Here is a 14,447-nt window from a genome sequence, read left to right as displayed (position 1 = left end):
CCTGATTCCTCCCTCTCCTCCCTCACTGACTCGAGTCTCTCAGGCTAGACTGACCTGTCCAGGCCTATCTATGAAAGGTCACCGGGTGTCCCAAAGTCCAAGGAGGCCTCTCCATTCTCTCAGAAGGCCTCCCCTCCCTGCACTGGCTGGGGGCAGGGGGAGTGACCCAGGTGGAGAGGGAGTTTACCCAGGCCCCTGACAGCAGGCAGACCTGCTGGCCTGTCTCTTTAAATCTCAGGTAATTTGGGAGGAGTGAGGGAGTGTCTGCTACTTCCAGGAGGAGCTCCTGCCGGAGAAGCCCCAGTGGCGGGAGTCCCAGCTCTGCCAAGTGTAACAAACTCCGAGGCCTCTGTGTCCCGCTGGTGCACCTGGGAGGCCCTAGACGGGACCTCTAGGGGAGAGGGCGGGCCAGCCCTAGGGGCTGCTGATGTGGCCCCAGGGCTGAGTCCAGGAGGGGGTCTGGCCTTGGCCCCAGGCCCCCCAAGGAGCCGGCCCTACACTCCATGGGGTTGCCGCTGCCCAGGGAGAAGGGGCACATTCTCTGCCTGTGGAGAAAGTTCCGTAGGTGGTTCCAGAGACAGGAGTCATGGGCTCGGAGGCGAGATGATGAGAACCTGCTGCAGCAGAAGAGGTAAGCCTCAAGCTGCTCCCCCTACACCCCAGGCTTGCCCCCCACCCCCTCCCCCTCCTCCCTCTGCTTCCCCCCCCGCCCCCCCCCACCCACCCCCCTCCCGGCCCCAAGCCTTTTTCGGCACCTCTGTCTGGGCAGACTTCCTCCAGGCCTGACTCCTTGGGAGCATTTTGTCTCAGGGGTCTTGGCCTGTGGGGCTAGCTCCCCAGGACGCCAGGTGGAAGGGGAGGGGGCTGGCATGGGTGACACAGGTGTTTGCTATCTTTAAGATCCAATCAATGAGGGAAGCCTCTTGTGAGTACTTCCCGGAAGGCCAGGCACCTTGCTGGGCCTGGGAAGGCTTATGGCATCATAGACCTGCAGCCTGGAGGTGCTTTATATCTCTACCCCCTGCCCCTAGAACAGTCTCTCGGACAGAAACACATAGCACATATATGTACACATGTGGGAATGAATGAATGAACGAATGGAGCAGACAGGGAATTGCAGGCACTAGTAACCACAAAAGAAGACAAAATTTGCTAATCATCATTCCTGTGCATTTATTGCATCAGCCATTGACCCAGGCCCTTCTCTGGGTCAGACTCTTGGGGCAGGTAGAGGGGGGTTGGTATGGAGACAACAAAGCTGGGACCCAGCCCTAAAATTTATTACCTCTGCTGGAGGGAGAGGGGCATGGGTAACGGGCCCAAATTCCAGATGTGCTTAGAACTCACTGTCAAATGCAGGTTGAGGAATTTGAGAGGCTCTAGAGTTTGAGCCCGAAGTAAATCTCACTTGTTGCTTCCAGCCCCTGGAAACTGCCCTAAACTCGTCTGATACTCCTCCCACCTCCATGGCAGCTTAGAGTTGGGAACCGGAGAGGAGGGGCAGGGAGAAAGCTTGAGGCCATGCCAGTGTGTGGTTTCTTCTGCAGAGTCTCTGTGATCTCCCCACCCAGGGGCTGGCAGGCTAGAAGGAAGTCCTCCTCTTGGGACTTTCCTGGGTCCCTAAGAAGGCAGATATTATGTCTATTCAAAGGGGAAGGTCCCAAGTGTTTGTGTCTGAGGGTCCTTCTCCATCTCCAAGCGCAGGGGTCTGCCTGAGCCTGATGGGAGGCTGGGGGCTATCTGGAGGCCCTGCTGTTTTCCGTCTTTTGCTCAAGGATTCAGGGTTGGAGATGTGCTCCTTTTTTGAGTTTTGGCTTCCCAGCTCTCACACCAGCTGCCCACCTCTCTCCCCCCAGGCCTGGGAGAGTGGGGGCTGAGCACATGTTTGGTCGATGACATCTTGAGGCAACAGTATGGTATTGTTGTCGGAGACCGGGCCATCACTGGTTCCATTCATCCCTTTCCCACTCTCGGGACCCTGGGGCCTGGGGGAGCCAGACGGGAGCCCAGAAAGGCCTGGGGGCTTGGAAGTGGTGGCAGAGGCTCCCTGTGTGCCTATGTGTGGCAAAGACAGAGTGAAGGACCCGGGCTGGAGCCCGCGGCTGCTTTCCCTTGTCTTTTCTGCCCCTGTCCCTTAGGAACTTCTGGTGGGCTTTCCTCTGGCAGGCCTGGGCTAGGAAGGCCTGATGTCACCACTTGGAGGGATTCTCCCCCCTTCCTGATCTCCCCTGTCTGATTCCACAGTTTTTTGACCCCCCTCTTCCCGGACACCAGGATCCTGGGATATTGATTCCCCTCTGGGTGGATGCTCCCCAGAAGGACCTGAAAGTGCCGGGAAGGGGAGCGTCCAAGGCTGTGCCATCACCCAGCTTAAGGAAAGATTTGTGGGCAGCTAGACACACATGAGCTGACCATGTGAGTGAGGACAGCATGGCCAGGTGAGAAGGGCCTGTCACCATCCCCCCACCCCCTGGGAATGAGGCAGACCCAGAGCGAGCAGAGGGGGGCTCTGGGCGGGGTTGGGGGTGGAGCGTGGTCCAGCGAGAAGGGAGCCATTCAGTCTCTCCAGGAATACGGGGAACCCAGCATTCCTCTTTCTCTGGTAGACTCTTCTTGGGTCTTCGTCGCCGCTCCCTCTGCTTAAATGGATATTGTTGGGATCCAAGTTGAACCGTCACTTTCTCTCATTTCCTCTGCATCATCTCTCTCAGCTTTGCATCGTCTTATTTCCTGAGACGCAATGGAGTGTAAAACTCTCAGCTAGGTTTGCAGAAATGAACACGACACATTCTCTGCTCTCAAGAAGCTCACGTTCTCATGGGCAAAACACACCAGTAGGTATCGACTTGGGTTAAAAGTGAGCTTAGCGAGTGTTCTAAGAAGGCTGTGAACAAGCATCATGGGACCCTCGAGGAGGACAGTGCAGGCTCTGATTTTGGTTGGTGTGGGGTGTGCTGAGCAGCTTCCAGGGTCTGTCTGCCTAACCTGACCCTCCCCTGACCCCCTCGCTGGCATGGTCACCCTCCCACTAGTTGGCAAAAGGCAGGGAACACTGGGGGTTCTTTTCTGTTTAGATAGATCCCTGTATTAATATCTGTGAACTGGCGTGTCTGTCAAAAGGAAGTGCTGGGACCCTGCAGCACATTAGGACTCTCTGCCTCAGCAACGCTCCCTGCAGGAGCGTGCATCTACCACGTGCAGGATGCGGTTTTGGCAACTAGAGAGGCGGCCGAATCTGGAATTAGCCACTTTTCCGAGCTTTGGCTTCTTCATCCCATCGCCCAGAACCTGAGCTGGAGGGAGGTCGCCCCAAGTGGCCAGGGCACGCCTCCTCCCCACTCAGGGCTGCTCTTGGCGTCACCTGTGGTCACTGCACCAGCTGCTCTCCCCAACCTCCCCCCCACCACCAGAAAAATTGGGAAGAGCCATAAAACGAGAAGAACCACATAAGTGAGTGGTGAGAGTCTGAGGCTAGGTTCTTGGCCAAACATTCTGCCTTAAACTCTGTCTGATCTTCTGGCAAGGCTTTGGCTTGGCTGCCTCGGTTTCCTTAGCGGAAAAATGAGAGAATGATTCAGCCTGTGTCACGGGGCTGTAAAGGGCAAACGTGATAATATGTGAGATGCTGCTTTGGAAGCTAAAAAGCACGTTTAACCCATGGGACTGTTGTGATTAAAAAGGACATAAGGAAAGTCAAAAGGCAAGTTCCAGTGACGGCAGGAGTTAGAGGGGTTGTGAGCTTCCTCCTCTCAGAGCTGGATCCACCCAGGGAACCAGACTCAGGGCTTCTAGATGGTGTGGCCCTCCCCTGCCCAGTTGGCACGCTCCTCCGGGAGGGGCTCCTGGAGAAACCAGTGGGACCCACACATGTGGATCCAGTCCCCTGTACCTCCTCTGACCCCTCTTCAGATCCTGATTAACACAGAGAATAGGGACAGAGAAATGGCCATTGGGAGTCCCAGCGCTGCCTCTGACTTGTTTGGGCAAATCACCTCGGTACTTCAGGCTTCTTTCTCCATCTATTACATGAACAGATTAGACTAGGTTTCTAGGGACTTTCTAGCTCTAAAATTCAGATTTGAATTCTTCTCTAGACACTCTTGATCCTGCCTTGTTTCCCAGCAACCAAATATAAAACTTCATTCGTGCATACGGCACCCACGTGTGCAGGTCCACACGTGAGTGCACACACAGACGTGTACGTATCCACAAGAATGGAGGCAGAGAGGACGGGCTGAGGGGACAGGGAGAGAAGGCGAGTGACAGATCCTTGGGGCCCAGAGGGAGCCCTGAGGGAAGATCAATGATTTATTTACTCTATAGAAAGTGTGCTAGGCTTTATGCCAGAAATCCTATAGTAGCATTTCTACCAGTCCATTATTGAACCATACCGTTCAATTTTATAATTGTCAAGCAAAATAAGACATTCCTAAATTCCAGAAACACCTCTCATATCGTTATAATTTCAGATCTGGTCTCTAATTTCTTTTATTAAGTCTTTTATTAAATACTTAATCAGTGGGTGCTTGAAAGGCTTCACCTTTTTTTTCTTAGTTGAGTATTTAATGATTTGTAAGAAAACACACAGAGGGAATTTCTTACTCTATTTAATGTGAAAAATACTTTCTTAAAAAGATTATGAATAATTATACCTCAAGGTCAGGGTTTCTCTACCTTGGCACTTTTGACATGTTGGGCAGATAATTCTCTGTTACGGGAGGCTGCCTTGTGTAAGAAGCTTAGCAGCGTCCCTGCCCTCTGCCTGCTAGATGCCAGTAGCACCCCTTCCTGCAGTCATGACAACCAAAAATGTCTCCAGACCTTGCCAAGTTCCTTGGGAGGCGGCAGGGGATCACCGCTGGTTAAGGACCACTGCTCTAAATCACTGTTTGTAAGTAAGAGATTCTGGTAGTAATGTTAAGTATTCTACTAAATAAAGTGAAACTCTCCCCTGGGAGTGAGTGAGTATAATTTAACCATTAAAATCAGAAGACATTTTGGCAATATCGTCTCTTCTTCCTGCCGTAGGGAGGTGTCTGGTGAAGATGTGTAGATTTTGCTCCAGATCTAAACGTCTGTGCTGGGTTGCTTTGGAAGACACTAATTTCCCAGGCACAAGAATCTTTGGATGGGTCTGATCTTGTGCCTTTTTTATGGGGCACAAGGGTAGGCAGGTGGTTGGAGTGGGGCGGGATCTGCCTTATTGCCAAGAATGCGAGCAAGGGCTTTCTCGGCTGCCCCCTTGTGGCCCTGTGGTGCTATTGCAAATCATGCCTCTGCCTGCTTCCCTGGGAACCATTCAGACACTGCCCTACGTTTTTGCTGGATTCTGGAGTTTGCCACCCAAAGAAGGCCAGGTCTCCATAAACCTGATTGGGGTTTCCAGATAAAATACAAGACAGAGTTGAATTTGAGTTTCAGATTACAAATAAGTTGTTAGTATAAGTGTGTCCCACATATTGCATGAGACATACTTATATTAAAAACTTATTTTCTGTGTATCTAAAATTCAGCTCTAACTGAGCATCCTCATGTTTTTATTTGGTAAATCTGGCAAGCCCCATTCAAACTATAGCTCCCTGCCCTTCCCAGGCCAGAAGGGCAGTCATCAGAGGCCAGAAACAGAACACATATGGGCTGGAGGTTTGTGAGAGACATTAATGGGCATCAGAGATGTGTCAGGACCAAGAGGGACATCTTTGGGGCTGCCACTGACTAGCCTCCCCCCTCATGTCTTAGGAAGCAGGGAGGAGACTCTGCACTTGGGTCAGAAGCCCCCTTGGACTTATTTCTAGCTTTGCCATTAACCTTTAGTCAAAATGGGGCACAAAACTAGAAGCTAATTGGAGGGGGGCAGAGAAAGTTTACAAAGATGAGAAAGTGGCTGATCTCTGACCTCAAGGGCCCCTAGTGTAGAGGAAGAGACAGATGCTAATCACAAAACACAGTGAAAATGCTAAAATGAAAGTAAGGCCAGAGGAGAGGGTGGAAAACTTCCTGCTGTGTGGTGTGTGTGTGTGTGTGTGTGTGTGTGTGTGTGTGTGTGTGTGTGTGTGTGTGTGTGTTGGGGAATACTGCTTGCTTTACAACATCTATAAAGGGGGGCTTTGGGCAAATTGTTGGGAAAGGTAGTGGTGATGGTGGAGGGGGTGGGGTGTGGTGGAAGGTGTAACAAACTTGTTTTGCAGCTGTGTGCACATACCAAGCATACTATTTTTTACTTAGATTATATGTTTGCCTAAGATTGGCTTAGGGGGTGGCCTGATGGAGATAATAAGGAAGGGCAGTAAAGCCAAACCACCTTCTGGCATTGCTACAATTCACTCCTTCTACAGATGGTGGCAGTGAGTGTCTGCCATACGCTGGGCATATTCCCAGGCATTGCGAGCACAGAATAGAGAGTGAATAGGGCGGGGTGGGGGATTAGAGTCCAGGTGGAAGGAGAGTTGAGTTATAGCCCAGGAATGGGGAGGATGGTGTGCCCTGGGGTGGTGAGGCTGAAATGCTGGGTGTAGGGCCAACGAGAGGAAGAGAGCATGGAAAAGGAGTTGCACAAAGGCTGTAGAGGATTTTTGAGTTTCTTCTCCTGGGTGTTTAAGGACCCATCAGACTTTTGTGAACTGTGGTTGCATTTGCCGTTTAGAGAGAGTATCTTGGCAGCATCCAGAAGAATGGATTGGGGTAAATAGGGTGTAGGGAAAGAGAATATTTTGCTAATCCTGCCCTAGAGAATGAAGACGTGGATTAATGAGCACCATCAGGAATGAGGAGGCAGGGGCTGAACGGAGAGAGATGTTGAACTGACAGGTGGCTGCCTCTGTGGCCTGATGCGGGGAGCTGGGGCCAGCATTCAGGGAGATGCACGTGTCGTGCTCTTTCCTCCTCTCCTGAGCACCCACTCACCCCCAGCTCTTGGAGTCGATTTCCTGCTACTATGGGTTCTTCGGTGTATGAGCTCCTGTTCACATAACTGGCCATCTATGGATAAATAGTGTTATTTCATTCACTCCCGTAGAAAGACCAAGTGGTTCTGGGCCAGGAGAGAAAATTAAATAAAAGGGACCCCATGTATCTTAGTTGGGGTAAGTTTTGCTATTACAAAAGGTTTTTTAGTTCATTGTAGGTGTAAAACTGGAAAGCCAAAGAAGATGATTCTTTGCCTAAAACAAGTGAAAGGCAGATAGGAAGTAGGGAGAGACTGTAATCTGATGTAGGGGCCAGAAGGAAAAAAAGGACCCACGGTTGCTTTTTGATTGACCCCCAAATATGTTGTTGTAGGAAGGAAAGTGGCAGAATGAAAGGGCTTTGCCGAGGTCTAAAAAGGGGAGCATGACACAACAGGAGGAAAAGCTGCCAGACTCCACATGTCAGCCTCCTCCACAAATATGAGGAAGGAATTCCTTGTACCCTTAGCCCATGAAAACAAAGCTTATCTTGGAGAGTAATCTCAAGACTTTGAGTGAAGCTAAAACAGGGTTCCTCCAGAGGTCAATAGGTCAGGAGGTGAATGAGTATTTTAACTGAAACTCCTCCCTCTATACCCCAGGTGCACAGATCACACACACACACCCTGGTCACAGCACCCAGGGGAAAGGAAAGCAGTTCCTGACATTCTCCCACACAAGCTAAAAGGGGAAAAAGTTGCTTTGGGTTAACTAACGGGTCAGAGAAAGAGAGATCAGGCAGCGCTTCCCCCCCCACCCCACAACGGCCCCACCTCTCTGGATGAAGACCCTTGGAATTCGTTGCCACTGAGGGGTATGATAGACCTTGCTCCACAAGTGGACGTGCTCCCCTCCCTTGTAGGATCTGGGAGTCTCCTCTCCTCACAGCTGCCAAAGAGAACGATATCCAGGCTCTCAGCAAGCTGCTCAAGTATGAAGCCTGCGATGTCCACCAGAAAGGTAAGGAGCATCTCCTCCCGGGTCAGCCCTGTGCACACGGCTCCCCCTCCCCCAGCCTTCTGCCAGTATAGCCCCAGGACCTTCTGCTGTGGGCCCCCAAATCTCTCCGGTCCCAATTCCCCTGCTCCAGCAAAGCCATGCAACTCTTTCTGTCAATGTCAGGAGCCCTGGGGGAGACGGCACTGCACGTGGCGGCCCTCTATGACAACCTGGAGGCCGCCATCGCGCTGATGGAGGCTGTCCCGGAGCTGGTCAATGAGCCCATTACCTCTGAGCTGTATGAAGGTGAGAGGCCAAGGGGCTCGGGATGGAGGGAGGAGCGACCAGCTCAATGTTTCAGGTCAGTCTTGGTGGTGGATAATTTGGGGAAACCGAGAGGGAATGCGAGCCCCCCTCCTCTTTATCCCCCTCTTCATGTCCCTTCTTCCTCAGCATCCTCAGTGCAGCTCATTCGAGCACCAACCCCTGAAATGGAAAGGCCTAGAGTGGGAGGAGGCAGGCAGCAGCTGGATCCCCTGGGAACCCTGCCAGGCCCAGCAAACCACCCCCCCCCATCCTCCCCGCGAAAGGCTGCCCTGGTGAAGAGGACCCTGTGGAGATATGGGAGGGACCCCCTGCAGGATCCTGGTGACAGACCCCATGACAAGAGCTCTCTTGTCCAGGTCAGACGGCACTGCACATGGCCGTCATGAACCAGAACGTGAACTTGGTGAAAGCCCTGCTCGCCCATGGGGCCAACGTGTCTGCAAGAGTTACAGGCTCCAATTTCTGCCCCGGTCCCCACAATCTCATCTCCTTTGGTGAGAGCCAGGGCCAGGGCTGGGAGGATGGGGAGGGGGCAAGAGCAAAGGGAGGGAGGGCTGAGGAGGCTCCATGCCTGGGGAAGCTGGGAGGGGTCCGCCCTCTGCACCGTCCCCGCCTCTGGTTCTGCTGACAAGTGTCCCCAGGCCCAGAGCTGAGAGGTGGGGAGGGAGAGGCAGTCCCCTGGAGAGACTGCCCATCCCAGCCTGCACTCTCAAGCCGCGGGGCCCTCTGCAACCCCAGGGGAGCACCCTTTGTCCTTTGCGGCCTGCATGGGCAGCGAGGAGATCGTGAGGCTGCTCATAGAGCACGGCGCTGACATCCGGGCCCAGGACTCCCTGGGTGAGAGCCGGGCTGGAGGGCGAGCTGGGTTGCTGAGGAGGGGCCGGGACAGCCCTCAGGTCCACCCGGGGGGGGTGGGTCATGGGGAGCATCAGGGACTCTAGTCCCAGTGGCCGCGTGACAGCCCGCGTCCTCCCCCAGGAAACACAGTGCTGCACATCCTCGTCCTGCAGCCCAACAAAACCTTTGCCTGCCAGATGTACAACCTGCTGCTGTCCTACGATGCGCGTGGGGACCACCTGCAGTCCCTGGATCTTGTGCCCAATCACCAGGGCCTCACCCCCTTCAAGCTGGCTGGAGTGGAGGGCAACACCATGGTGAGGGACCCTCCCCCAATCCCACCGTGTCCTTCTCCTGACCTTCATCTTACGTTTCTGGCCCTTTGAGGAAATAGATGTCACCAGCTATCCCCCGATGCTGAGGTCCCGTTTTCAGCTTCAATTGGAATTTCTCTCGCAGCCCCTGTCTCTCTTGCCCACTTTCTCTCCCCTGAGTTGTTGGGGACTTACAGGGTCTAGATCCCACCCTGGAGTGGTTTGAAATGCCCACGTCCTCCTGTCCTTTCAGCCCACGAGCAGCAGCCCTGCATCCTCTCACCTCCCGTTTGCAAGCTCTAGAGGGAGTTACGGGGGAAGAGGATGAACTTGGAGGCTGGCAGGAAGATGGGTTCTTTTGCCCGCTAGGCTGTGGTCCTTGAGTGAACAGCGAGCACCCTTTCGGGGGTGCTGTGCTCTGGGCAAGCTTCCCAGCCACACCCTGTGACAGTCCCCTCCCCTCTGCTTGCTCCGCCTCACTCACCTGCCCTCCACCCCCAACCTTAGATGTTCCAAAACCTGATGCAAAAACGGAAGTACATCCAGTGGACGTACGGGCCGCTGACCTCCACTCTCTACGATCTCACGGAGATTGACTCCTCAGGGGAGGAGCAATCCCTGCTGGAGCTTGTCGTCACCTCCAAGAAGCGGGAGGTACGAGGTACAGGGAGGGGGGAGGAGGGGGTGTGGTCTTCAGGGGAGGGAGCAACGGGGGAGGGGAGTCAGGGTCTCTGAGCTGCTTGCTCTCTTGTTCTGCTGCAGGCTCGCCAGATCCTGGACCAGACGCCAGTGAAGGAGCTGGTGAACCTCAAGTGGAAGAGATACGGGTGGCCATACTTCTGTATGCTGGCTGCCATATACCTGCTGTACATGGTCTGCTTTACCACGTGCTGTGTCTACCGCCCCCTCAATCCCAGGACCGACAAACAAACTGGCCCCCGGGACAACACCCTCCTACAGCAGAAGCTACTTCAGGTGACACCCTAGGAGCAGCAGAGCTTCGGGCAGGATCCAGCTCTCTGCCCTTTCTTAGACGTGTATCACGTTCCTGTCTTACCACCCACATTTCTCCCTCGCTTAAGTCTCAAATACATAGGCACAAATTCAAAATACATGCACACAGAAACACACCGATGCTCTAAGAGCAGAGTTTGAGAGCGCCAAACTTAACAGGTTAAAAAGAATCTGACTGGTTTGTGACCCTAGATAAGGGACGCTGACTTGTACCCAGGGGCAGGCAGGGAAGCCCCGAGTCCTCTGACCATGTCTCTCCCCTCAGGAGGCCTACGTGACCCCCGAGGATCACCTCCGACTGGTGGGGGAGCTGGTGTCCGTCTTTGGAGCTGTGATCATTCTGCTCATAGAGGTGTGGTGTGGTCGGGATCTGGGGGTGAGGCTGTCTGCCGCGGGGATCCAGCCCGAGCCTCAGTCTACAGGGCCTTTGTGTTTTCCTGGCCTCTCTCCAGATTCCAGACATCTTCCGCGTGGGGGTCACTCGCTTCTTTGGACAGACCATCCTTGGAGGACCGTTCCACGTCCTCTTGTGAGCCTCCTTCCTCTCACCCTCGTCCCTTTCCTCACCAAGGCTCCAGTTTTACTCCCTGGATCCCTGACCTCTGGAGAACCCCAGTTCCAGAGGCCCCTCTCTGATGTGTGTGTGACCCTGTGTATCGAGCTTACGGAGGCTGAACCTGAGTGTGTGGGCACCATTGCCATCACCCTCTTGCTCTTGGATCCCCAGGATCATCCCAGTCTCCCTCTCATCACCCCCTCCCTGCTCTCCCACCAGCATCACCTATGCCTGCATGGTGCTGGTGACCATGGTGATGAGGCTCACCAACACCAACGGGGAGGTGGTGCCCATGTCCTTCGCCCTGGTGCTGGGCTGGTGCAACGTCATGTACTTTGCCCGAGGATTCCAGATGCTGGGCCCCTTCACCGTCATGATCCAGAAGGTCCGTGCCACCTCCCAAGCTTTCTAGAGAAAGGTCCTAGAGCAGGGGCTGCAAACATTTCTGTGAAGGGCCAGATAACAGAGGTCTCAGGCTTGGAGAGCCACATATAGTCTGTTTGATTTTCTTCTCCTTTTTTTCTCTTCCTCCTTTTAAATTTTTTTCAATCCTTTAAACACGTAAAATTCTCGTTCAAGGGCCAACTGAAACTGACCAAGTAGATTTGGCCAGCAGGCCAGTTTGCCAACCCTATGCGAGAGGGGTGCAGCTGTTAGACTTCTCAGGGTTAGACCTCTTAGAGGCTGGAAGGGGCATTTGCTCAAGGGATTGATGTGGAGCTGTCCTCCCTTCCCTCCCCTCTGTCTAGATGATTTTTGGCGATCTGATGAGATTCTGCTGGCTGATGGCTGTGGTCATCCTGGGCTTTGCCTCAGGTACATCGTCTGAGATGGGCGCCCTGGGCTGGAGGAAACTAGACAGCACAGAATACCTCTGGATAAACTTGGCGGTGGGGTGGGGGGGGGGAAGTGGGAAGGTAAGCAGAGGTAAGAGGAGGCCGCAGGATCTAAGGACGGGCTGTCCCTCGGGAGTGTTAGGGGGCGGTGGCTCTTGGGATCAGGAGGGTGAGCCATGTGGAAACTAAGGGAATGAAAGAACCCAAAGTGCAGAGTGAGGCAGGGCTGGGATGGTGACGTTGGAGAGGAAGGAAAACAGCACTGAAATGGGCAGCAAAGAGCTGGCTATGGTTTATTCACATGTAACTCTCACCCCCTGGGGCGGAGCAGCCTTCTTTATCATCTTCCAGACAGAGGACCCTAACGAGCTGGGCCATTTCTACAATTACCCCATGGCGCTGTTCAGCACCTTCGAGCTGTTCCTCACCATCATCGACGGCCCTGCCAACTACGACGTGGACCTGCCCTTCATGTACAGCATCACCTACGCTGCCTTCGCCGTCATCGCCGCTCTGCTCATGCTCAACCTCCTCATCGCTATGATGGGCGACACGCACTGGCGCGTAGCCCACGAGCGGGATGAGCTCTGGAGGGCCCAGGTGAGCCCCCTGGTGGCTGGGAGGGTTAGTGCAAGTCATTCCCTTCCTGCCAAGGGCGGGGCCAAACTCAGAGGCCGGATATTTTGTCCCTACCATAGGTTTGGACGGTTAGCGCACAGTACAAAAGGTTATGCAAAGTGTACAGAACTGGATTAGCAATACAACTGAGCAGTACTGGAATAGCTGGAAAGAATTCCTCACGGTTTTCTCAAAAAGTCAAATCTGTCTTTTCTAGAATAATCAACAAGAAATGACGCTTAGTAGCGGCTACCACAGCATTCAGTAAATTTTGTTACTGAATAAAAAAGCTGGAGTATCACATCTTTCTGGCAATATTTAAGTCTTCAAAATTTGACCCAGAAAAATTGGACCTGTTAAAAATAATGCCACACAAACTCCCTATATAGCAGAAACTATCTTCAGTCAGCTAATTGTGATGGGGACAAAAGAACGAACGGGATCAAATCATCATTTAAAAATACAAAATAATTTATCTCAACAAAAATAATTTCAGCAAAATAAATGGAAATCCCTCAAATTGGATGGCATCTAACTGTGTTGTGTAGAAAATGGAGTTAAAAAAAACCCTAATCTGGCTAAACAGGGTTTGCTGATGAAAATATTTTCTTCCCTGCGAATGTATTGATGATATGAGATTTCTCTGCAGGACATTTGTGTTTCTAAGTGGCCTTTACATCTGTAGGGTCAAAATATTCTCTGGCCCTGCGGACCCTTTCTCTTTGCTCTGCCCTCCTTCCTGTCTCCTTGGAGCAAGGTCTCCCCACCTGCTGCAGGACCAGCCTGACCTGGATGTCAGGTCACGGGTGAAGTGCTGTAGGGCTCAAGGCCCATCCACTCTCTCCCACAGAAGAGGGCTGACAAAGCTGACGCTGCCATCCCCAGCTCAGGGGTGTTGTCACCTCTGGGAAACCATGAGTTTCCCAGATGTTGCTCAACTGGTGTCCCTCTGCCTGGCGTCCTCTCCTCTCCTGGTCCGCGCCCAGCCTCTGATTTCATCCTCTTCTGTCCCCACACGCAGGTCGTGGCCACCACAGTGATGCTGGAAAAGAAGCTGCCTCGCTGCCTGTGGCCTCGCTCTGGGATCTGCGGGCGCAAGTTCGGGCTGGGGGACCGTTGGTTCCTGCGGTGAGTGACAGCGGGGGCTGGCGCCCCTCTGCTCAACCTCCTGCCCCCAGGGGTCCTGTGCAGGCCTGTGTGCTCCCTAGGCTTCAGGCCTTGCTGGGAGAAGGGGGCCTGCTAGGTTTCTGGGCCCTGAAAGCATCCCTAGAGCTGCTGGACTCGGCTCTGTGCTGCTTCCCGAGGCCTGGCAGCCCCTGTGCCCACTCGGGCTGCGGACAAGGGAAAAGGGCACCAGCAGTAGGCTTGGGCGGGGCCAGGAGACAAGGGCTGGTCCAGGGTCGGTCAGCCTTTCCATCAACTCCTCCTTCCCCCCAGGGTGGAAGACAGACAGGATCTCAACCGGCAGCGCGTCTGGCGCTACGCGCAGGCCTTCTGCAACCCAGGCTCTGAAGATGACATGGAAGGACGGTGGCTGGGCGGCCCCTTCGGCCCCCACCTGTCCCTTCCTGCCCCCTCGGTGTCTCGAAGTACTTCCCGCAGCAGCATGAATTGGGGGAGGCTGCGGGAAGCGACCCGGAGGAGAGAGCGGAGGGGGACGGTGAACAGGGCTGTGGAGGACGGGGAGGGTTGGGAGTACCAGATCTGAGTGCCTCCGCCCACCTTGGTGCCCGGCGGCATCAAGAAACAAAGCCTAGACCTCTCATCGGCCAGGTCCAGAGGGTAGAACACAATAAAGGGAAACCAAGGAGCAGGCCCACGCCTCACGGTAAGCACAGGGCCCAGCGTGAAGAAGGACCCAGCTTCAACCACCCTGGCGGCTGCAGTGTCTGAGCAAAGCACTTTAAGAAAGGCTTGCTGCCTCGGGCTCCACCCCGGTGTCACAGCTGCAGACGGCGGAGGAGGCTGGGGAAAGGTGTTATGAGGGGATGGGTACCGCCTCGGGGGGAAGACACCTCCTACCTTCCAATAAAGTCCTTCCTACTCTCCTTGCGCATCCTTC

At 53.9% G+C, this 14,447-nt stretch overlaps 1 protein-coding gene across 2 annotated transcripts; it reads left to right on the top strand.

The window, feature by feature from the left end:
* Window positions 1-355: 355 nt before the first annotated feature.
* Window positions 356-14,417, top strand: TRPV6 (transient receptor potential cation channel subfamily V member 6). 2 transcript variants are annotated; one of them, XM_061198835.1, is made up of 15 exons: window positions 356-631; window positions 7,807-7,904; window positions 8,067-8,189; window positions 8,567-8,704; window positions 8,949-9,047; window positions 9,189-9,364; window positions 9,869-10,015; window positions 10,124-10,336; window positions 10,641-10,727; window positions 10,828-10,904; window positions 11,151-11,316; window positions 11,681-11,747; window positions 12,099-12,367; window positions 13,407-13,513; window positions 13,823-14,417. In XM_061198835.1, the coding sequence occupies exons 1-15, from the start codon at window positions 504-506 to the stop codon at window positions 14,091-14,093; spliced, it is 2,166 nt and encodes a 721-aa protein (XP_061054818.1). In that variant the 5' UTR covers window positions 356-503; the 3' UTR covers window positions 14,094-14,417. The 2 variants fall into 2 exon arrangements, with proteins under 2 accessions (XP_061054818.1, XP_061054817.1); XM_061198834.1 differs by having other exon boundaries at window positions 10,798-10,904.
* The last annotated feature ends 30 nt before the right edge of the window (window positions 14,418-14,447 follow it).

This window comes from Eubalaena glacialis, chromosome 8 (genome assembly GCF_028564815.1).
Source record: "Eubalaena glacialis isolate mEubGla1 chromosome 8, mEubGla1.1.hap2.+ XY, whole genome shotgun sequence".
Lineage (NCBI taxonomy): Eukaryota > Metazoa > Chordata > Mammalia > Artiodactyla > Balaenidae > Eubalaena > Eubalaena glacialis.
This window is presented reverse-complemented; position numbering and strand designations above follow the sequence as displayed.

Excerpts from the sequence above, each read along its gene's own strand:
- TRPV6 (XM_061198834.1), top strand. The coding sequence starts at position 504 with ATGGGGTTGCCGCTGCCCAGGGAGAAGGGGCACATTCTCTGCCTGTGG. Across the intron at positions 10,728-10,797 it reads TGATCATTCTGCTCATAGAG|GGCCTTTGTGTTTTCCTGGC; the intron begins GTGTGGTGTGGT and ends CTCAGTCTACAG. Across the intron at positions 11,748-12,098 it reads CATCCTGGGCTTTGCCTCAG|CCTTCTTTATCATCTTCCAG; the intron begins GTACATCGTCTG and ends GGGGCGGAGCAG.